The sequence below is a fragment of the Solanum lycopersicum genome, chromosome 1 (genome assembly GCF_036512215.1).
Source record: "Solanum lycopersicum chromosome 1, SLM_r2.1".
Classification (NCBI taxonomy): domain Eukaryota; kingdom Viridiplantae; phylum Streptophyta; class Magnoliopsida; order Solanales; family Solanaceae; genus Solanum; species Solanum lycopersicum.
Genome location: NC_090800.1, coordinates 74,690,747 through 74,714,002, shown reverse-complemented (window position 1 = coordinate 74,714,002; position 23,256 = coordinate 74,690,747). Strand labels below are relative to the sequence as shown.

General features: G+C 36.7%; 1 protein-coding gene and 1 pseudogene across 4 annotated transcripts; both read right to left on the bottom strand.

Annotated features, from left to right (window-relative positions):
* Positions 1 to 210: 210 nt before the first annotated feature.
* LOC101243927 (uncharacterized) lies at positions 211 to 23,145 on the bottom strand. 4 transcript variants are annotated; one of them, XM_026030883.2, is made up of 24 exons: positions 23,008 to 23,145; positions 20,920 to 21,335; positions 20,026 to 20,177; positions 19,049 to 19,288; positions 18,647 to 18,756; positions 18,469 to 18,546; positions 18,240 to 18,346; positions 11,466 to 11,560; positions 11,250 to 11,383; positions 10,733 to 10,836; positions 10,587 to 10,664; positions 10,296 to 10,377; positions 9,787 to 9,958; positions 5,689 to 5,759; positions 5,217 to 5,297; positions 5,059 to 5,129; positions 4,670 to 4,766; positions 4,523 to 4,582; positions 3,965 to 4,019; positions 3,463 to 3,860; positions 1,750 to 3,390; positions 1,026 to 1,595; positions 877 to 935; positions 211 to 688 (listed from the first exon to the last, which is right to left on the bottom strand). In XM_026030883.2, the coding sequence occupies exons 2-24, from the start codon at positions 21,270 to 21,272 to the stop codon at positions 493 to 495; spliced, it is 5,004 nt and encodes a 1,667-aa protein (XP_025886668.1). In that variant the 5' UTR covers positions 21,273 to 21,335; positions 23,008 to 23,145; the 3' UTR covers positions 211 to 492. The 4 variants fall into 4 exon arrangements, with proteins under 4 accessions (XP_025886668.1, XP_069147499.1, XP_025886666.1 ...); XM_069291398.1 differs by having other exon boundaries at positions 20,920 to 21,350; positions 23,008 to 23,084; XM_026030881.2 differs by having other exon boundaries at positions 22,224 to 23,008.
* On the bottom strand, positions 17,991 to 18,112 carry LOC112940796 (U6atac minor spliceosomal RNA; annotated as a pseudogene).
* Positions 23,146 to 23,256: the final 111 nt, after the last annotated feature.

The window sequence follows — 23,256 nt, the reverse complement described above, 5'->3', positions numbered from 1 at the left end:
AAAAAAAGTTGATATGCCTTTTTAAAATTTTTAACAATTTTTTAACCCTTTTGATTTGAAAAAAATAAATAAATAAACAAGGAATTAGTAATAGCAGAACTAATGTATGCATTATTTTCTCTTTTACGTAATGGATCAAGTGTGGTTACATTCAATTTCATGCAGGAAGTTTGGATATTTGAATCGAAACAACAAAGGACTGACTGAATCTCAAAGTAAAGTAAAAGTAAATCAAATAATCCTGTTTTCTGAGTAACATTCTCGAGAAGAAACATACAAAGAAAAAGAATGCCCCTCTCTGTATCTCCATATAGTAATTCTACTTGGTGTAAACTGTACCCTGAACCCCCCAAAATAATACAACAGACAACTCTAGACTCCGAGACCAACAATTTCCAGAGCAGAAGCACTGAAGATCCATTCCACAAAATTGGATCCGCCAGGCAGTAGGAAGAAGGAAAGAAAATTAATAAGCTAAGGAGAAGCATGCCCTCATAAATTTGATAATTTCTTGGTAAACCAATCTGAAAGACGCTTCATTTTCAGTGAAAGCTCCCTGTTTTTGGCAAAGTAAGCCTCACCATTTGCTATCATCACAGAGAAATCATGCTTCATTGCTTTCAAGCTTCTATAATAGTTGTTCTCTAACCTTAACCGGATTATTTCAGGTGATAGAGGAACAGGGAACCTGCAAAGAGCAAATCATTTATAGTGTTGGGTCGATTAATAATTGTGCATGCCAAGCAACTATTTAACAGACAAAGGTTCGAAGCTTGAAAAAGTTATTGTAACAAAACCCATCCCAGAGTTATGATAATGGAATTTCTTTAACTTCTTCAAAGTTCAAAGCAACACAAGTAATTTATAAAGAGGTACCTATTCATGAAGTCCAGTTTCACAGCAACTTGTTTCAATTTTAGAATCCCAAAGTTATCCTGTAACATGCATAACGGGGTCAGCTCTGATGTCTTTAACTACAAAGTTCAATTGTTAATTTAAGGCTAGACAATTTAAAAGATTGAAACCTGATTTCTGCTTGCTGACTGCAATAGTTCAGTGACAGATGACAACACTCTATTTTTGCTTTCCAAGTCAAGTTGAGATTGCTCCCATGAACTATCTACATCATGCAGTTCCCAGGGACTCTGAGGATGGGGTTCTACTTCACCTTCGTATAGGATACCACATCTTTCCCATGGACTGTCAGGAAACTGGTCAGACTTGGCTTTCACTGAAACTACCTCACCTACCCACCACTTACCACCTTGCTCACTCTCATCCTTCCACCAAACCAGACACTTATCTCCATATGACCAATTTCTCTCCATTGCACTCTCATACCTTGATCTCTCAATTAGAAAGTCAGGGAAGTTGACTAGTTCAGGCAGTGTAAGCTTAAACTTCTGTCCAGAGACGGGGGATGAGGAATCTATGAATTGAAGTGTAACTTTACAGCAGCTCTCACCAGAGCCAGGAAGAGTTGCATATGAAAGATGTTTTACTAAGCAAATTTCGACAGCTTGGACTGCAGCTGCATTCTTTGTCCAAGGACCACGCTCTGATGAATCACTATATTCTATATATTCTTGATGCCCCTAATGTTGAGAAATACCGAGTGTAAATCAAATAAAGCTTAATGATTCGATTTGGAAACCACTAATGCAACAACAAAAAATATTACATGAAAAAACAAAATGCGGTAAAAGGAAAGAAGAGGAATGATTAACCAATAGAAACTAAATAATGCACCTGTCGGAAGTACACTACTTCATCACCTAGCTGAGGAATGTAGCGGTAACCCTCTTCACGTTCTGATAATAGCAACCAATTCAGTTTTTTCACTGCCTCATTCAAGCTCATTCCAGATGAAAAAACATTTTCATCCCTGGAAGAACCTTCTTTAGCGTTTCTAGATGACCGGCACTTGAACACATCAGTTGAAGTCCATCCTAGTGGCGGAGAACCAGTAGCCTTCTTGGTTAGCTTTTCTGTGCTTCTTGATGAACCTACAGCTACATGGCTCTCTCTTATTTTTGGGTCATCTTTCCCGATTGCTGCGTCTCTTGACATTGCAGTAAATCTTAAGGATCTCTTTCTACGAGCTGCATCAGTCGCGGCATGAGGGAATTCAGAACCTGTTTCGTTATGATCATTAGAAGCATTAGAAGCACTTCCACAAATATCATGACTGCTACATAAGCCGCTTCTAGATCCATGAGACTTGTTTCTGCCAACAGAATCATCCATCAGTACACCCCAATGCAAATTCTGACTGAATCTATCAGGCCCATTACCTGTTTCTGGAACTTGGTTTTGTTCCAAATGGGAAAAATTTTTAGATGTTGATTCAGCTCCACAATAAGCATCTGTAGGAGGATTAAACTCAGAATGAGTTAGAAACTCCCTGGACATTTTCTTTGATTTTATCTTTATTATGGTTGGCTTCACTCTAGGTTTGAGGTTTACTTCAGGATTGTCATCAGTGGTAGTCAACTTGTTTGCACCAGGACCTACACCTATTTGCTGCAGCTGATGACTGGGTGACGATGAGGAGTGTAATAATGAAGAACTTTTAGCAACTCCTGAGAAACACAGTGCATCTCCAGGACCATTTCCAGCCAGCAAACTGCTAACTTCAGTTTGTCCCAAATTCGTTTGGGCCTCGGCCATTAAATTATCGGCCAGAGCCAGATTTTGGATATCTAGACCAGCAGAAGGTTTTCTATCGACTTGCTCATTTAAAACATATTTGGGTTCCTTGTCATTAACCATATGTTCTGTTTCACTGTATTTCCCGAACAGCTTCATGCTAATCTCGCCTGCAGAGGATGATCCTGGCTCCTTTAACCTTAGGTTAACCACATTATCTTCAGTTATCTCTTCACCAGCTTGCGAAGAACATGGCTTATCAGCTTGGTCACCACATTGAGCTGCAGTGTCTTTTGATAGCTCAAGCTTATTAGCATCACGGATTTTCAATTTCAGGACTAATCTCCTTTTGTTCTCGCCGTTTGTTGGAGGTTCAGTGGATTTAGCAGGCACATCGATAGCTCCACCCGTTGGATAGCTCCGCGGTGTGCTTGTCAGTTTGTCATCAGATGCAATACTCTGATCGCTTGACCAACATTCTAATGATTCAGTTTCCAATGAATCATCCTCAGAGCTAGCTTCGTCTTCATCATCTGAAGAAATGTCATATTGCTGATACACAATTTCAGGATGTGCAGCTCCACGGTGAGATCTGAATGACTTTGGTTTAGTTGACTTCCTTTTAGTGGTAGCTTTCTGCCCATTTCTTGATTTCCTAGTTCTAAGACTTCTATATGAAGTGCCAACATCATCATCCTTAACTTTCTTCCTAAGACGCCTTCCAGATGACGCGGCTTCCACCTGAAAAAGATGCAAATATTGCTCAGCCAGGCTAAGCAAATAGGTAATTTGTTTGTGAATATAGATGCTTACTTCTGATACAGATATTTTCCTTTTTGATCTGCGTAGGCTATCTTTCCGACTCCTTCTCACCTTCTGTTCTTCACTACATACTGAACCACTAGAAGAGCCATCTCTTAAACATTCATGCTCTTCTTCAGCAGAAAGCTCTTCATTCATATTATATTCTGAATCGGTCTCATCATTCAGAATAACATTATCTGGCTCCCAGAAAAGGGTATCCACAAACTCTGGCAGTGGTTCAGCTATTATGTCCAAGTCAGCCACTGGTAAAACCTGATATCCTAGGCCCAAACCACCATCTGTGCCTACAGAAAATTTAATTGAAGAAGGACGCCACTCGGTACCCAGAGCTCCTAGGCGGCGGCGCTGGTACGTACTCTGATATGGTTCAGGATATGGAAGCATACCTAGTATTCCCATTATTCATGTTTGGAAGAAGAAAACATTCATTACCATCTTGAAATTGACCAAAAAGAAAAAAGAACGAATGCTGAAAGCAACGAATATCTACTTGCATCACAAAGAAGATCTTGCATGTTCCTCCGATATGGAGCTAACTGTGTCTCCTGCAACAGGTAAAAAACGCCTGTTGTAAACTTATAAAACATGGCAAACTTATACAAGATGGAACAGCTGTAGGTAGCTGACAGACAGGCTCATCTATGTATTACCCAGATAAGTTCGAAATGAAATTTCTCAAGTAGTAAAAACAAATGATAGAACTTAAAAGGGGTAAAGAATAAATCTTTCAACTCTCTTCGTCACAAAAACATGACCTAATTCTCTTCTCTTTTTTTTTTGCATGACCTACTTTGACTATAGAGATTAACAGTAAATTGGTTGGAAAGATAACTAAACGGATTTAGATACAGTGTAAAAGTTCAAACTTGGATTAATCATTTGAAAAGATTTCATACATGGTCTTAAATAATGTCAATGATATATTTTTAACGGGATGGGTGGAAAAAAGAAAGACATCAAGGTAAAAAAAATTTTGAAGGACAAAAAAGAAAAATGTGTCATAATCCTGTATTGACGGGTTGAACTAGTATGTCTGAACTAAAGGTACCTGATCAAGAACATTCCCCTGCGCATCCTGGATAAGGGGCCGGTAATCCCCAAGGAAGAACTGTTGAAAGTTATAGCCTCAAGATCGCATACAGTAACTGTAAACTAATTAAACAATGATGAGAACGAAAGAAACCGTCTCATATACCTGATCATATTTAGCATCCTTTTGAGACTCGCCTTGGCCTGTATTTAATAAATATATTTGCCCAACATCATCAGAAAGAACAATTGATGTTCCATCCCTTTTCACAAAGAAACAGCACATTCAACACAATAAGCAACTTCGACATTTCAAATAAAGCAAAGAGCATTTGCACCAGTTAGCAAATGTAATGGGAAATGGAACTGAATGAGTAATTAATTCTGAAGCCAGGATAGGATTGGTGTTCTTCTATGACCCCAAATCAGGAAGCTCTGATGATGTCTAAAATTTGAAGTACATTAAGGAATCACCATTTATATACACAAACAAACTTTATAAGTCAAATATCAAAGATACAGGAAATATTATGATGTCCTCTTTAAATTACTTACTGTGAAAACTTTCCATCAACCAACTTAAAGCGACCTATATCATATGTGCGGATGGGGATCCCCTCCCATATCTGGAGATAGAAATAGCAAGAGCTCAACAAACAGAAATACCTGTGTAAAAGGATGTGATACAATAATCAAAAGAACCAGAAACCTACATCCCACAGGATGGTTTTCCCATCATACCCAGCACTCATTGCGATTCTGGGATTGAAAGGATGAACATCCAGAACATATGTCTGCAAGAGTCGAACACAAACCGTCAATTACACCAGATATAAGTTTTTTAATAGGTGTGGATGGAGTGAAGGGATGGAGGAGTCATATCAGGAATAGTACCAGAATTGAGTGACTCACATTTTTTAAAGTTTATTATGACCAAAAAAGTGAATAAACCACCCTAAAGAATTGCATGACTCTTTTATAGTGCCTGACCAAGAAATTAGACAACGGTGGAAGCAAGAGGAGAAAGAAATAACCAATGAAACACATGCAATGAAATGGAGCTTAAGTGGAAGTTTCTCAAAAATATCTAACCAAGATGACATGTGAAAATGTATAACCAGCGTAAGCAACCATTTTAAAAGAAAAACTCAGAAATATCAGCCTAATCATAGTCAGATAACTTACAGACTGTGTGTGACCAGTCAAGGAGTGCACCAAGCTACCATCACTAGCATTCCAAACACAAATTCGGCAATCTGCATAAGTTAACCTTATGAGTTGAAAATTTCAAATTCAAGCACCATAATTTCTCTGCTTCAACAAAAGGAACAAAATTTGAATTCAGTCATTCACAACCTCAAATGGGAGTATTTTCCTTTCTAACAGAAACCAAGAAGACCTTGATTTGAAAACCAACGAAGTTGGAGTTTGACACTCAACGAGTAGGAAGAACATGAACCAATTTGTGTTGTTAGCCTTGCAGGTGCTTAGGAAAATATTCGCACTTCTACATGTCCAGTTTGGCCAGGAATTGACTAGTCACACACATGGGAAAACAAGATCCATTCAGATACGACTGGACCCTCGGCAATCGAGGAAATATCTGATCCAATTTCTGATACTGGGTAAGATTCAACGGCCGCCAGACCTAGCACATAAGCTAACAGTAGTATGAATGGAACAGGAACTACTCAACCAAGTTTCCCTGCATGTGGCTCATCCATGATAATTTCTTCGGAATTGTGTAAACTAGTGGATGATCACTAAGTGAAGATGCTCCTTCTAGCATGAGCAAACCCTTAAGGAACTGGGAGCCACTATCCCAGCCCGGATGACTCTCAAAGTGAACTCTTACGGAGATGCTTCCTTGCTCCTTTGATAGATGATGAAAATATACTGGGAAGTCAATCTACAACTTCAAAGCCATGTTAGATTCGTGCTATACTTAATAGCTCATGAGGAATAACCCTCCATAAGGCACCCAAATTATTCTCAGCTCACACCATTATCTACTTGCAGTGGAAAATAAGTTTCCTAAGCATTTCTTTTCAAAACTTTCACATGACTGCATTATTTCTTTTTTTTTTCCAACCATGGCTGCATTACTCTGATGGGGGTAAACTTAAGCCCATGCCAGGCACAACATGTCTTAGAATAGTATCAACTTGACATCAGTTTCCGAATCACTGATGTTTAAATATCTTGAAACTAACTCAAATACACTTTATTTACAATTTATCAACCAAATATTCCAACAAGTTATTACCTATTCCAACACAGACTTCCCTGGATGCAAACCAGAAAACAGATTTAACATGAAGTTAAAGGTCATTATACAGTAGTAACGACATACTTGCTAGAACTAGATGTTCGATAGGGTGCGTGAGAAAGGGAAAATTCTGGGCTTTAAAGGCAACAATAAATCTGTAACGAAAGAAAATATCCATACTACCAGTATTCGCTGTCAATATCATCCTGATATAATTTGGTTCCATTATGACATAAATAAAATTTATTTATTAACTCATTATCAGCATGAGTTATTCACTACTGTAATGAGAAACGCCTAGTAAGACCATCTCCAACCCCACTCTATTTTACTCTCCATTCTCTATATTTGGAGAGTAAAATAGAGAATGGGCTCTCCAATTACCCTCCATTTCACTCTTTATTCTCTACATACATAGAGTAGAATAGTAATTCTCCAAATTTGGAGAACTACTATTCACTCTCTATTTCACTTTTTCATTATTTTATTATGATTTCTACGAAAAAGGCTCAAAAATACCCCGGAACTATTCGAAATAGCTCAAATATACTCTTAAATTTTATTTCGGCTCAAAAATACCCTTCCCGTTATATTATTGGGTAAAAAATACCCTTCTTATTAACGGAAGTTGTTAAATGCCACGTGGATGCCAATAGGATTTCATTGCCACGTAGACTAAATACAAAGGGTCAAAAATACCCTTAAACTATCCAAAATAGCTCATATACCCTTAAAACTATATTTCGGCTCAAAACTACTCTTTCCGTCAAACTATTGGATCAAAAGTATCCTTATTATTAACAGAATTTGTTAAATGTCATGTGGATGCCACATTGCATGCCAATACGGTTCTACTGCCACATAGACTAAATCCCTAAATCCTAATTACTTCTCCCCTCATTTCATTATTTCAGAAATGATATATTCACCCGTTCTCCATCATTTCGCGGCTAGGGTTTCATACTTTTCTTCGTAGTTGAGTTTCAAACTCGATATTCATACTTGTAGGTTAGTAAATATTTTTTTCTTATTTTATTATGTTTATGATTTCAAAGCATGATAGTTAGGATTTCACAACTTTCCCCTAATTTCGCAGCTACGGCTTCGTAACTTTCTTTAGAGCTGAGTTTCAAAGTGGATATTCAATGATTGTAGGTTAGTAAATATTTTTTATTATTTTATTACAGTTACGATTTCAAAGTATGATAGATAGAATTTCACAACTTTCCTGTCATTTTGCGGCCAAGGTTTCATAACTTTCTTCGGTGATGAGTTTCAAAGTGGATTTTCGTGGTTGTAAACACAATAAAACCAGAAAAAAGTTTACTAACCTATAACCACGAATATCCACTTTACAACCCAGCGATGAAGAAAACTATGAAACCTTAGCCGCGAAATGAGGGAGAAGGGGTGAAATCGTTTCTAAAAAATAATGAAATGAGGGGAAAATGAGTAATTAAGATTTAGGGATTTAGTCAATGTCACACATGTGAAATTTAACAACTTCCGCTAATAAGAAGGTCATTTTTTACCCAATAGTTTGACGGGAAGGGTAGTTTTGAGTAGAAATATAGTTTAAGGGTAAATATGAGCTATTTCGGATAGTTTGAGGGTACTTTTGACCCTTTTCCTTTTATTCTATGTGGCAGTGAAAATCTATTGGGATGCCATGTGGCATCCACATGGTATTTAACAATTTCCGTTAATTAGAAGAACATTTTTGACCCAATAGTTTAACGGGAAGGGTAGTTTTGAGCTAAAATATAGTTTAAGGGTATATATGAGCTATTTCAGATAGTTTAAGCATATTTTTAACCCTTTTCCGTTATTTCTATTATTTTTTTAATTAACATATTATTTTTCATATGAGGCTATGAATTAAATCTCTAATATTTGTAATTCTTTTTTATTATAATATGATTTTTTTTTTAAAAAAAATATTTAATATATACTACATATATTTTGATTTTTTTGTCAATTTAATATAATTTGATTTTATAATTAATTTTCACTATTGTTCAAAATATTCGTAATTCACGTTCTCAAAAGAAGATATATTACACGATCAGACAATAATCGAGTCGAAAAGATGTTGAACGTACATTTGGAGGTTTGCAATCACGTTTTGCAATTATTGTAGGATAATCACGTTTTTGGAAAAAGGAAGTGCTACATGATATAATGACTACATGTATTATATTGCACAACATGATAATTGAGGATGAACGTAATCTCAATGCACCAATTCAAGATGTCGTAGAGACTCCAACTGCAACACCAAAAATAGTGGTAGATAAAAATCTTCAATTTGAACAATTTTTAATCAGACATAAAAAAATTACGGACAAAAATGCTCATTTTGAACTCCATAATGCGTTAATAGAGCATTTATGTGAGCAACGTAATAATCTTGAAATTTGGGTATTTATGTAATGCTTGTATAATCATATTTCATTAATGATTTCACTTTTATTTGAATTGTTCATTAATTTGTATATTATATAATAATTGCTTTTAAGGTATGTTATTTAGAAATTTAGAATAAAATATAATTTTATATTAAAAGAAAAATTTGTAAAAACAAAATTTTATATTACATGAAAATTATATAAAAGTGATTATTTCGAAAGAAAAAAAGAAGGGACTTATATTATGAAATAAGAAAATAAGAATGAAATAGAAATAATAATATAATATTAAGGAGAGAAAAATATTCTTTTTTAGAGAGTAACATAGAGAATTGGGTTGGAGCTAGCTGACTGTATTTGGAGAGTGAAATAGAGTATCGGGTTGGAGATGCGCTAACCAGGCTTGTGAATGCGTGTTCATGCCTGTTGAGCATCATCTTTAATTACTGTATAGTAGGTCAACAACAAGATGTTTCAATTCACAAAGACCAAACTATTATGGGCAAGAAATGAAACTTTCATCCCATAATCATATTTAAAATAGTTTTAACCAAATAAAAGTACAAATAATGCATTTGAACTAAATATGCAATTAAGATAAAATACCCATGATAGCAGCCAGTACAAAGCGATTATCCAGGCTCCACACTATCATGTTAACACCGCGAGGAGTAGGGCGAAATCTCTGCCGTGGCCCTCCTCGAGGAGGCTGTGGTGGCATTGGTGGCGGAGGAACTTTAAGATGATATGCCTTACCCCAAGAACGTCCATGTTTTCCCTGAACAGATTAGAACATTATGTTACTGAGAATGAACCAGCACAGAGAAATATGTCTCAATACTGTAGGTCAGTTAGACTTGGTCCCAATTTACAGATGTAACGGTGCGATGAATTAGTGTCTAACACCTCGAGTAAAGCAGAGCATACATTCTGTAGTATCCCTTTAAAATATACAGGCACAATTTTGTGCATGTATTCATTTTCTTATTTCTCACAAATAAATCCACAGAAGGCTTGGGAAGTTGAACAACAATTATCTTCTTTTTTTTTTTTGAAACTAACAATTATCTCATCTTATTCATGAAAGAGACAAAATTTTGAAGTCAAGAACTTACATGGGACGACTTGCGTGGTTTTGGGGTCCAAATAATTGCACTTCCGTCACGGGAACAAGTGACAATGTTGTCATGGCTAAACCTGAAAATTGTGTTTTAACAAGCATGATCATTATGCAAGTTAACTCAATTTTATCCATCAAACAGGTTGACCAACCAAACTCTACTTTATGTTCAACCATGATTAACTCTAGCTGATAAGAAGGATATAGAGCCATTTAAATTTTTTATTTGTTTATTGGTATTAGGACCATTTGAAATTTGGAACAAGGAAAAAAGACGTTCACAAACCAAGAATTCCTAAATTTAGGAATGCAGTCCTCCACAAAAGAATCAGAAGTTGAAGATCGTGAAGCAACTGCACAGCCACTGCACAAAAGAATAGAAAGTGAGATAATGATGAACACGTTTAAGGGCGACAACATGACCGCACCAACCTGAACTGTACATAGTTGACATCATTTTCATGACCAGATAATGTATCTATTTCATGATTTAGCTCCTCAGGGTGATCTGGGGAGAATTTACAAGCACTCCAGACCTGAAAACGGATAATATTTGTGATTCCATACAATCTCATCATCCCATTAACAGAGAATACACTTAAAAAGTCAAAATGCACCAAAAACTTTCACATTCTTAACATTTCTTGCATATGTCATACGGTAACTCTATGTTTAACCGACTGAAAATTCCTTATAGTTAGGTTGTCAAAGATGTGTTGTGCCATAAGTAAGCTAAACATTAATAAGAGGTCTTTGATAAAGAAGCTCAGAACATTTCTTGTATCAGTCAGATCCTAAGAAGACTGATACAATATTACCTTACCAAAAAAAAGGTAAACTATGCTAAGAGCTTATTGACAAGAAACAAAAGAATCTCACATCCCTGCTATCTTATAATGAAGATTTGACAATGTTATAAGAGAGCATAACGTTTGATGCTTGTTCATACCCTTGCTAAAGTATCAGAGCTGCCAGTGACAAAGACAGTTCCATTGGCATTATATGCACAACACAAAATTTGATGGCTATGTGATGTATTACTAGAGGACTGAAGGTTGGTTGCTGCAGTACCACTGCTCCTCACTGCATAAAAGTGAAATTCACTCACAGGCTCGCCAACTAACAGCACGAACATTATCAGACAAATAACTTGTTCTCAGCTAACCTGAGACGTTATCCTTTGGTCTTGGCGAGTAAACGCGTGGAACACATTGAGAAGACCTAGCATCCCAAATGCGACAAGTTCCATCATCTGATGACCTACCAGTAGGAAACAAAAACCCGTGGGAAGAAAGTCACACATTTATAAAGCAAGTTACCATAAACCCATAATACTTAGCAAGAAACTTTAACAGACACAAAAATAGATAAAAATGATTTCTGTTACTTGTACAAACTAGTGTAAAATCTTTACTAGGTTTCTTGTATTTTAACCCTCTTTATCTCTTTGTACCTTAGTCTAAGGCTTCCATATCTTCATCTAATGCTTTGAGTTAAGGAAATTTTATAGAGGAATTAAAAAACAAATTATAAGAAAAAACTTCGTACATTTATCTTTTGATTTAAGTCTTTAACATAAATATAAAAACATGCACAACCGACACACAACTTCACATAATAAGTTCAAGAGTCTCTTAAAGCGAAAAAATTGTGATGTAAGATTTCCACTATTATGAAGAACAAACAGCTATATATAGTGGCTGTATACCATAACCAGACAAGAGCACAATGTTGTGTAATATTTTAGGAGCCACTTGCAATCAATTGAAACCTGTGTATAGGTGTCTATAATTATCGGATATACAAAATACCACATGGTAAAAGAGGAAATAAGGTAATGACTACAAGACCTTGCTGTGGATCATGTTCGGAGAGGAAAGGATGAGCCTGCAGGAGGTGCTTATAGGATCTAACACCTGAAGGAAGAGAAGGAGAAAAAGAGGAAGCGAAGTAGCTCTTTTTTTGCTTTCCACATAAGTAAACGTAAAGGTGAGAATTGGGAGAGCATCTGAAGAAGTAGAATACTCTTTTGTATAGGTATTTTGATGAAGCATTCAAAAATGTATAGGCATCTGAATGCACAAGGATAATTGCAGATAGTCCTTGTGCCAAAATTTTCTCCCCATTTCATTCTTGAGATATAGATTAGTGGAACATTTTTATTTTTGCATATTTTAGGAGTGTTGTTGATAATCAAGTCAATGTTGATTCTTTATCATACAGTTATTGCTGATGACTAGATGAATTTGTAGTGAATCGTGATTTGTTGTAAGATTCCCTACCTTTTGCACACACCTCGTAAGCAGTATGTTCCATCACATCACCAAAATTTGAACTATAATCTCATAGAACAGGGACAACAAAAGAATATAAAACTACTCACAAAAAGAACAAAAATCTAAATCCTAGAATTCCTAGCTTACTAATATACTATTGGTACAGAGCACCTAGTTCCCATCAAATTACAGGTTTCCTTCCATTTCTTCTGCTATCATGTTAGCTTCTTCTATGATATTACTCCCTCCCTCAAAAATACATGGCCTAATTTGATCCAATGCAGAGATCTCAAGAAAATGTTTGAAAAGATTATTAAACCAGTGTATCAAATAATGGTCCTCATAAAAATTGTTTAAAATGTGAAAAAACTACAAGGTGAAGCAATTAAAAATTATAATAGATCAGCATAGGCCTGTTGTTCCACTTATCTTTAATTTTATAATGATGGTGTCCCATCTTGCACCCACCTCGACTATTCTACCAAGTACCTGTTACCTCACATCAGCATAGGTTGTACCAGATAAATCTGTCCACCACGATTACAGATGTGAAGAAACATATTTTATGGGTTTTCGTTCTCCACTGTCTATTGACTTCAAGGATATCCCAATTAAAGGTCATGATCAAATATCTTTAGCCCAACTCTCAAAACAAGGTACATATTGGGAGATCATTTTATTTTTTTTTTGAAATAGGTAAATTTGTATTATATCACAAAACAGTACATGGGTTGTACTGAAACCATAATATACAAATGTCTCCTTTTCCACTTGTTTCAGTCTATATTGAGTCTAAAACATCAATTACTGATACAGTGTCATTGGAGTATACTTGATTACACCAAAAACATAACAATAAAATGCAGTTTAACTTGACTTTCTGGACATCATTCTCTATGCTCTCAAAACACCTAGAATTCCTTTCTTTCCAAATAGTCCACCATATAGCAGGGACAATTCTCCATTTGTTTCTATCCTTTGCATTCACCCCTGCTGCCTCCCAACTCTTCAAAGCCTCTGAGACCTTCCTTGGCATGGTCCAGGAGATGCCTTTGAGATTCAAAAAAATCCTCCATAGTTGTTGGGTAATACTTGCAATGTAGGAACAGATGGTTCAACAAAGAAAGCAACTAGAGCATAAGGTTATCCCCCTTTTCTTCAAGTTATCTTGAGTCAGAGCAGCTTCTTTGGCCAACAATCAGATGAAGCATGAGATTTTATGAGGCATGTTTGTCGGTTTCCATATTTGTTTCCATGGCCAACGGCATGTTTGTCGGTTTGTCTGATCCATCAACTTGTAGGCTGAGTTAACTTTGAATTCCCCTCTGCTATTTCCCTTCCACCACATAACATCTTCCCCTGTTTGTAGCCCATTAAAACTTTCGACAGTGTTGAGAAATTCTGCCACTCTTGCTATTTCCCAGTAATTGAATTGTCTTCTGAAATTGAAGCTCCACCCCTGATTTTTCCATAACTCTGCTATAGTATTGTGCTGTCCCAAAACTATATTGTATATGTCAGGGAAAAGAACTTCCAGGTTTCCCTTTTCATGCCACTCATCTTTCCAAAATCATGTCTTGCTTCCATCTACAACTTTGATCCTTGCATTACTCTTAACTTCATCCCACATGTCTCTTATTGATCTTTACAAACTCAATCCATAAGTTGTAGTCACTTCTTTGGTCATCAACATCACTTCACCTTCATATTCTGCACTTATTACCCTTTTCCATAGCATCTGATTTTCATTGGCAAACTTCCACAACCATTTCATTCTGAGAGCTTTACTCTGTACCTTCAAGTTCTTTATCCCCATACCCCCTACCTTCTTGTCAGTTATAACTACTTTCCACTTCACCAAATTGAAGGCTTTCCTCTCCTTGTTGCCATGCCATAAAAATTTTCTCCTGATATCCAATCTCTTGATGACTCTTGCTGGTATTGGGAACAAGGTCATCATGTAAGTTGGCAAGGAATCTAAGAATGAATTAATGAGAGTCAGTCTACCTCCGAAGGACAGATATTGAGTTTTCCATCTAGCCAATTTCTTTTCATACTTCTCCAGCACACCATTCCATATATCAACAGAGTTGGAGTTTCACCAATTTCCCACTAAGGGTTGCTGCTAGGCCGTTCATATTAGTGACTTCATTGACTGGATACACTAAGCTTTAATCCAGACATCCCTTCAAATAGACTCCATATAACCCCCTCATATATTTCAGTACTTGCTCCTCAGCATCACAAAAAATTAGGGTATCATTGTAGGTGTGTTACGTCCAAACTGTCACCACCCTCTCTTGCAACATCAAAGCCTTTCAACTAGGCTCTGTTGTTTGTTGTTTTGATCATGCTATTCAGCCCCTCCATCGTGATTAAAACAAAAATGGTGACCATGTAGGGGCTCCATTCATAAGCACGGAAAACTCAAAAGTTGTACAATACTTTATCCATCTCAACCATTTCTGTCTGAAGCCCATTCTTTCCAGTATTTTTTTGACAACGGTAACAGTTTTGTGTATTAATCTTCAGCACTAAAGGCTGGGGTCCCAAATTTACATCATGGAGCTACATACAGTTGCGTGTACTTGAAACAAAACAAAACTAGATCCTACTTCATCATACATAGGACCTAGGATATCTCTAACAGCTATAGGATCATCTACATACTCCAAACTGCACCAATAGCAAAAAGTGATTGTGCAGTTCATTTTAATCCCGTGTAAAGGACTAATAACACTCTCAAAGCATCTCATATTCCTCTCCTTCCATATGGTCCACCAAATCACTGCTGGGACAATTCTCCATCTGCTTTGGTCTGTACTACCACTGCCTTCATTATTCCAGCTTTCTATAGCCTGACTTGCCCTATGTGGCATGGTCCAGTTTGTGCCCCAAAATATAGTAAATAAGTGCCACAGCTGTCTAACCACCTTGCAATGAAGAAACAGATGGTTGATTGTCTCTGCCTGTTGCTCACAAAAAAAAACATCTAGGACACACATGTATTCCCCTCTTCATTAGATTTTCCTGTTGGTACCGCCTCTTTAACTACCTACCAACCAAGTAAAAACTACCACCTTATATGGAATTTTGACTTTCCAGATAAGCTTCCAAGGCAAAAATCTGAGTTGAGTCCCCATTTAATTCAGGTTTTGTAGGCAGAGCTAACTGTGAAGACACCTTTGCTATGATGAAGACACCTAAGAGTGTCTTCTCCCTCTTTCAATCCTCGAAAATGGTCCAAGGTGCCACCACAAATGGACCAAATTTCTTGCACAGTGGCCTCGTGTTGTTGATTCAACAGATAGATGTCTGGAAAGAGCTGTTTGAGGCTGCCATTTCCTAACCAATTATCGTCCCAAAACAAAATCTTTCTTCCATTGTTTACATTGAATCTAGTTCTTTGGAATAAACAATACCACAGATTTCTAATTGATCTTCATAGACTACTACCATATGCAGAAGTCACTTCCTTAGTTTTCCAGTGATCTATCTTGTCATACTTGGCTTGAATCACTCTAACCCAAAGGGTTCGCTCCTCTTCAGGAAATCTCCACAACCACTTCATCATAAGGCTTTTGTTCTATTTCTTCAAGTTTCTTATGCCTAACCCACCTTGTTTCTTTGAAAGGATTACAGACTTCCATTTGACCAAATGAAATCCTTTGTATTCTTTCTCTCCATTCCACAAAAAATTCCTTCTTAATGCATCGATTCTTTCCTCCACCTTAGGGGGAGAGGAAAAACTGACATCAAATATGTTGGCAAAGCATGTAAGACCGAGTTGATCAGGGTCAATCTTCCAACTCTAGACAAATACTGTGCTTTCCATCTAGATAGTCTTCTTTCACATCTAGACAAACACGTGTATCCCATTCTAGCTATACGCGTGGATTGCAGACTTCTTTTTTTCCTTTTTTTGTCTATAATAGGCGCAACAAGTTGCGGAGTTGATGTAGAGGCTAGAGCAAAGTTATTGGCTCGGCTGAATTGAGAGAAAGTGAAGGAATCCTAGAGGAGCTCGATGGCCTTTGTAGAGACAGATGTTTCGAGCAATACAAAAGGTAGAGACTCTGATATGATAGATGTCACAGGATCCTTCTAATAAGAGATAGAATATAGCTATGATTTTTTTGCTCTTTTGAAATCTATATAAATGACCCTCCATCTTCAAACTTTAGTGTTTAGGTTATTCGATATACCAAGGGAGCGACAAAAAGCAGGAGCATCTAGGGAAGGGTAAAAAAGAGTAGGGAAGCTTATCATTTGGTGATGTCCACTTCAGTTAAAAAGACTGATTATGTTGAAGCAACAAAAACTTTAAAAACACAGCAATTTCGATGCCAAAACCATATAGACAAAGGTGGAGGGGTACTCAATGCCTCACCATAGATAATATCAGATACGTTAGAAGGCAGATTTGGAATGCGAAAGAGCTAAAGCTTTTATTGAATTTTCGGGAGTGAAAAGTTGGAGCCAGTGAAGAGAAGAAACGGAGCTGTTTATGTCAACTGAAGGATATATAACCTCTCTCTTAAACAGAGTGCTATTCTTTTTACTTTTTCTACTTCAAGACAGATTGTGTTTGTTATTACACAAATTGCTAGAATAGCTTTTACAGATGTATTGTCACTAATTAATTGACTACATAAGGAAAAAGACGACATTCATTTAAAAAGGATTCATTAGACAAAACTAGCAAAAAGGGGTGAGATTGAGGCATCAAATGAAGTTCATTTCTAAGTTTAAGGGACCACTTGGCCATGCAATTTGGATTTGAAATTTGTGTTTGTTTATGACATTTGAACAGAACTCCAATTTCATTTTGAATTTTGATTTCAAATTCACCTAAAAGGCAGAATTTTAATTCCAAGCTTGTGATTTCAATCGCTCTTAAATTAAAACTTGACCCATAAACTTATATTTTGCAAATAAAGACCCATACTTCAAATTTTGCCAAAAAAGACTCATGATCAATGTGAAGAGATTGTTTATACCATGTGGTAAATTATAATAAAGAATAGCTTGTAAGTAGTAACTACTATTAATTTATTTATGAGTTATTTGTCAAAACCACACCTGATCTATCACTATTACACTAGTTTCACACCTCAACTATCAGTTGTTCCCCTTAAGTACTCGGACTATCTTCATCTATTGTTTTTCCTACGTGAACTATGACCTATGCATTAGACAACCTCAAAGCTGACTAGGCCAACTATTACTTGTTTCTTTTCCTACATGAACTATCATATTCATGTTCAACCACCTACTAAACATTAATTGTAAAAGTAGACAGATACAAGACCACGATCACCCATGCAGCAGTCATGTCTCAGAATACAAAGATACTCCTAATTTCCAAATTCTGAAATTCGCCGGTGACAGTTTTTGTTTTTTGGTAACTTCTGAAAATGTAAGATCCACTGAAGTGGGTAGCCTTAACCGGATGTGTCTGGTAACAGGTAAAACCCCAAGGCCTTTCCCATCCCTTTCGGGGGAGATGCCAACCATCTATCCTTTCTAGAAACAATCCATAAGCCACAGTTAATCTGTATGGCTTAATCAAATAGGGCTAAATCTCTTATACATAATAATGCATCACGTTCCTTCAAAGAGAAAGGAGCAACAATAAGGATCAAGGCTTAAAGGTAGCTTACGATAGAAGCTGATACACGGAGCTAGTTTTTGGAGTAAATGCGATGGCAGTAACAGCTCCAGCGTGACCACGCAATACTGAAATAGGTAATCCGTCTGGCAAGCGCCACTGAAGTAAAGAGAAAGTAGATAAGCTGCTCATTCTTCAACAGAGGAGATTTTCAAGCCCAAAATTATTACTCTTCAAAGAAAGCAAGAAGATATCTATGTCAAGTGGTAGGAGAATCTTACAACTCGAATGCTGTAGTCATTTGATGCAGATGCCACCAAAGCATTGTTTGAACTGACAGCTAAATCAGTGATGTCACCCTATTAGCATGACAAGCAAATAAGTACAACGGAAGAGTTACTATTCATAAGGAACAGCTAAATTGAGGACACTATTGGGAGCATATCTCAATGAACTTACTTCATGTCCTCGGCAACTAGCCAGGCATAATCCAGTTTCCATTGACCAAACCTTGACGAGGCGATCATCGGAACCAGTAATCACATATCTTCCTGAGCGATCAAATATTGCTAGACAACAGAGAATAGGCAGAGAAATTGAGCTGAAGGTTCGCATGTCTTCTTGACAGACAACCCTTTATACCTCTAATATGATAAACCTTAAAAGCTATTGAATGTATCTACGATTTAAGAAAAAAGAAACAGCTATCTTTAAAACTATTAGTGGCATTCAATTTCTGGAAATTACGGTTAGCAGAAAAAGTATGTTTTTATTGAGCATAAATGAAAGCCCTGAACGAGAAACCATTTTGGGGGAAAAACTTTTAAGTGCCTATATACTAGAAGAGTTTTAAAGTTGTACCACAATAAACAGCATCCCTATGTCCCCTTAGTTTCTTTATGTTTTGCATCTTTTGGACCATAGTTGACGGCTTTGCAACAGCATAACTTGCAAGACGGATAGATGGAGCACGATGGTGTTTTGGGAAACCGCCTGCGATCTCTCTTAAAGTTAGACCATGCACCTGATTAGCAGGCATGTGTGGCCAACGGAGGTATGAAGGAAGGGATTGTGCTTGCTTCTTGACTCTATTTCGCTCACCTGTTCATCACATATTCAAACTTAGAGAAACAGAAAACCTAAAGTGGCAACAGAATGTATATGTCATGCTACTTAAGAGAGACAACATAAAAGGGAGAGGAAAAATGTGCAGAAGCGATCACTGTGCAAATGACCAAACAAGAGATATTTGTGAAGAATTCGTAGTTTGGAAGGCTTTCCTGGATACTTTGCTCACTTGAACAAACTGATGAAAGGAATCATTCACAATCAAGATGCAGAATACATGCCAAAGAGTTTTTAAAAAGTACCTGTAAGCTATTTTTGCCTTTCAGTTAGACGCCTTATAAAGCCAAAGAAAGGCACAAATCCAAACGCAATACAACCCTCAAAATGCTACTCAGTAAATAGTGGCTTTTTCTTTTTTTTTTTGGGCCAAAATACCACCAAAGATATGGTTTAAATGATAGTGTATGTCAGTCTACGAGTAGAGAGATAAAATTGATATTGTAATATGCTTGGATTCTAGTTAGTTCACTATCTGGTGACATGATATTAGAGAAATGTTTAGTACAGGGAAAAGGTTTATGTAACTTTTGGCCAAAACGAGTACCAGAACTATATTAGTGCACATGCCAGAACAAAGAGTAGGAAAATTAATCAAGGATAAAAGGAGTCGGTTTAAACCCAAAAAAAAAAAAGGTAAAAGAAATTGAGACATGCAAGATCAATTTCCAAGAGAATATATATTAGATCTTAGACATCATAAGACTACTTACAAGTCAAAAGAGAAAAAGGTCCAGATCCAAGTAGCGTGGGGACATCAGCAGCACCAGGGGCATCTCCCCCACCACATTGCATAGGAGGACCCGTATTCAGCAGTAGTTGTTTAAGCAACTTTACCAAGTGATCTTTTTCAACATGAGGATACCTATCATCAGCAAACTATAGGTTTAAACAACACAAGGAATCAAGAATATCGAGTAACTATTTAAGCAGAAACAGATGGATATTGTGGCATGTTAACCAGGTCAACATTCGCAGGAGCCCAGCAACCATTTTGAAAGCATCATTAAATATAAGTAATTCAATTATAAATAAGCAAAATGTTCTAGTGAGAAAGCATTATATAGTATAATAGAAAAGTGATTCATAATTGATTTTTTGGTTATAACAAAGAACTCATAATTGAGTCTTGAAAAGAAAGTTTAAAATCTATAGGACTCGATCAGAATAGCTTGACATTCTTTACCAGAATTAAATTATCATATATTTACATAAATTCATATAAGAATTGAATAGTATCCAGGGAGATTTCTCTTTGAAGCAACTATTTCCTAGATCACGTGTCGTCTTATTTCACAAGTGAATCAATCAAAAACTCAAAGCAGAACAACTTCACATAAAGTGAAGTAGAGAGGACACAGATTTCCTATATCTATTATTCTGTGGATAGAAAGAGCCCCCAAAGAAGGTATACAAAGCTTGCTCAATACAAAATGTTTGAACCTGACCTATTCTAAGTTGTCTCAGATGACAGATATGACAGTGATGAGGTTCAGTCTCATCACTGATGAGACTGGAGCTCAAAGCAAACACCAGCACACGAAAGTGCAGCAGACATATTTAATTTCAACAAGAAGAAAAACATTAAATATGTTTACAAGGCACACCTTAGCATCAGATCATCATAATTTAGAAGGAAAGAAATGTCATTGTCATCATCTCCACTGAGTACACCTTTTCTTGAATACCAAGCATTATATCTCCTAGGCAGAAGCTCATGTTCCAAAAGTTCGTCACAGAATATTCCAAACGTTTTTCGGCACGGCCCAGATGACAAAAAATGCATAATCAGAAAATAAACTTCTCTGAGGTCAATATTTACATCCTTTATTGTGGCATGTTCAGTAAATCTCTCTTCTTCTTCGAAGAGAGATTTTGTGTATACCCTATTCAGGAAGCGTGTATGTGCCATATTTGATGATGAAGCACCATTTCTAGATGTACACTTCCCTGAATCCATCCTTTGTTAGCAAATAAACTCCCCACACTGATTATTCCTCTTCAAAGAGCAAGATCCATGAATCTACATTCTCAAAAACTGAAATTAGAAGGCATACTCAATCATTTGCTAGGAAGTAACTGCAGAAGTTCTTAAAATTCATTAACACTTCATGAAACATATTCTAACCACCATGAACAAGCGTGCACAAAGGTCACTACACAAGGTCAAAGAACTTAGATATGATTCTTCCAAACATGTTATTGCCATGCAACGTATATGTGACAACAATAACAAGAAAGCCCCTCCCCCCCTCCCCTCTTTCCTTTCAGCTTCCCGTTACAGCTGCATGGAAGTTACAGGACATTAGTTAAGTGGATAATGACAAGTATCACACAACAAAATTAAACACATGTGTGCACACTAGCAGTAAGTAAAAATGGTGAAGTCAGAATTGGGGCAAAGTACTAGTAAAACTCTTCAACTATTTCAAACCTATTTCAGGGAAAAAGGAAAAAGGATAAAATTTACCCCTTTACTTTATTATATTGTTCAACTCTATCCTCCGTTATACTATCTTGCCAATACTAGATTTAACACCCGTACCCCCAAATTAACAGTTTCTTCCAATCTGGCCAAAATTACCCAATTAAATCCGCGACCCACAGCCCACCAGACCCACATTAAATCACAACAAAAACAAAAGTCTGAAACAAATCAGTCCCAGAATTGGACTAACAGTCCCAGAATTGGAGCACGGCATTAGCCAAAAAAACTGAACTAGTCTCAACCAAAACTACAGCAAATCACAACCAAAAAATGAACCAAATTAGTCAAATTAGAATAAATGTGCTTTTGAATTTAATTTGCTTCAGTTCTCAGCATTTAAAGAGGAAAAGCTTCCTAAGTTGATCTTCTTGGTTTTGAATTACAGTTGCATCTTTTACTATGAAATTTCTGCTGCAATCTTACTTCCTCAATAGATGTGAATTATTGCCCTCTGTCCTGAATCCTCTCAGTGATTTGGTGACAAAATGAACCTCAACAATCTATGACACTCAATCAGCTTTTGTTTCTACTGCAACACCAGGTATTGGAAATGGGTGAGGGTCTCTCTGTTCTGGGTTGAAGGGAGTGGCTATGGAGTTAGCTGGCGATATTTTTTGCAGAGGTAATTGGCTTCACAGCTGAGTTGCGGGTGGTTCATGGACGTGATGTATGGAAGAAAGGGCATGGTGTTAGGGTGGTGGTGTACGGTGAGGCAAGGGCGACTGAAGGTGGTGCTCCATTTTTTACCATAAATCTGTGACCTCACCCTCCGCGTATCTGAGCATCGTCGCCTTCTATCCAGTGAATGCTTGGATCTATTCCTTGATAACAAGGAAAAACGAAAGCCTCCCCTCCCCTCCCCTCTATCCAAAATCCTCTCTGTGATTTGAGGGTCAAACTGGATGATTTTGACCCTTTGCCCTAGAAAAAAGTTAACCTGCAACAACTTTAGGACTTGTACGAGACTTCAACCAACAACCCTAAGTGGGAAAGTATGTCGCCAACAAGTTAATGCATCACTTCAAACATTTTATCATTCAATGAATTGCAAAAAAAGGGGTGAGGGAGAGGGAACGAGAAGAGGTGCACAAAGCATCTTACATCAAATTAACACGAAAATATTTTAGAACTATGCATGAGATATTTCCTTAACATTTTGATTATATAATAACTAGGTAATTTAAATAAATCTTTTAAATAACTTTACCAACAATTTCATCCCATCAAGAGGGCTTTATGAGAGAGGGCTCCAACCCTCTATAAGATGGTGGAATGACAATCTAGTTTCCTCATACGGGCTTTCTCCAAGGGAAGTTTTGTTCTGTCCGCTAGGACTGAGCTATTCGTTTCAGTAACGCACAATCCATTGTTATAAGAAAAAAAAATTGTAAGTTTTTCAATATTTCTAGAAAAAATAAATTATTTGACATTATCATATTCTTCAAATTAAGCTTGA

Excerpts from the sequence above, each read along its gene's own strand:
- LOC101243927 (XM_026030883.2), bottom strand. The coding sequence starts at position 21,272 with ATGGATTCAGGGAAGTGTACATCTAGAAATGGTGCTTCATCATCAAAT. Across the intron at positions 4,583-4,669 it reads AGGATGCTAAATATGATCAG|TTCTTCCTTGGGGATTACCG; the intron begins GTATATGAGACG and ends AACTTTCAACAG. Across the intron at positions 3,391-3,462 it reads GGAAAATATCTGTATCAGAA|GTGGAAGCCGCGTCATCTGG; the intron begins GTAAGCATCTAT and ends CATCTTTTTCAG.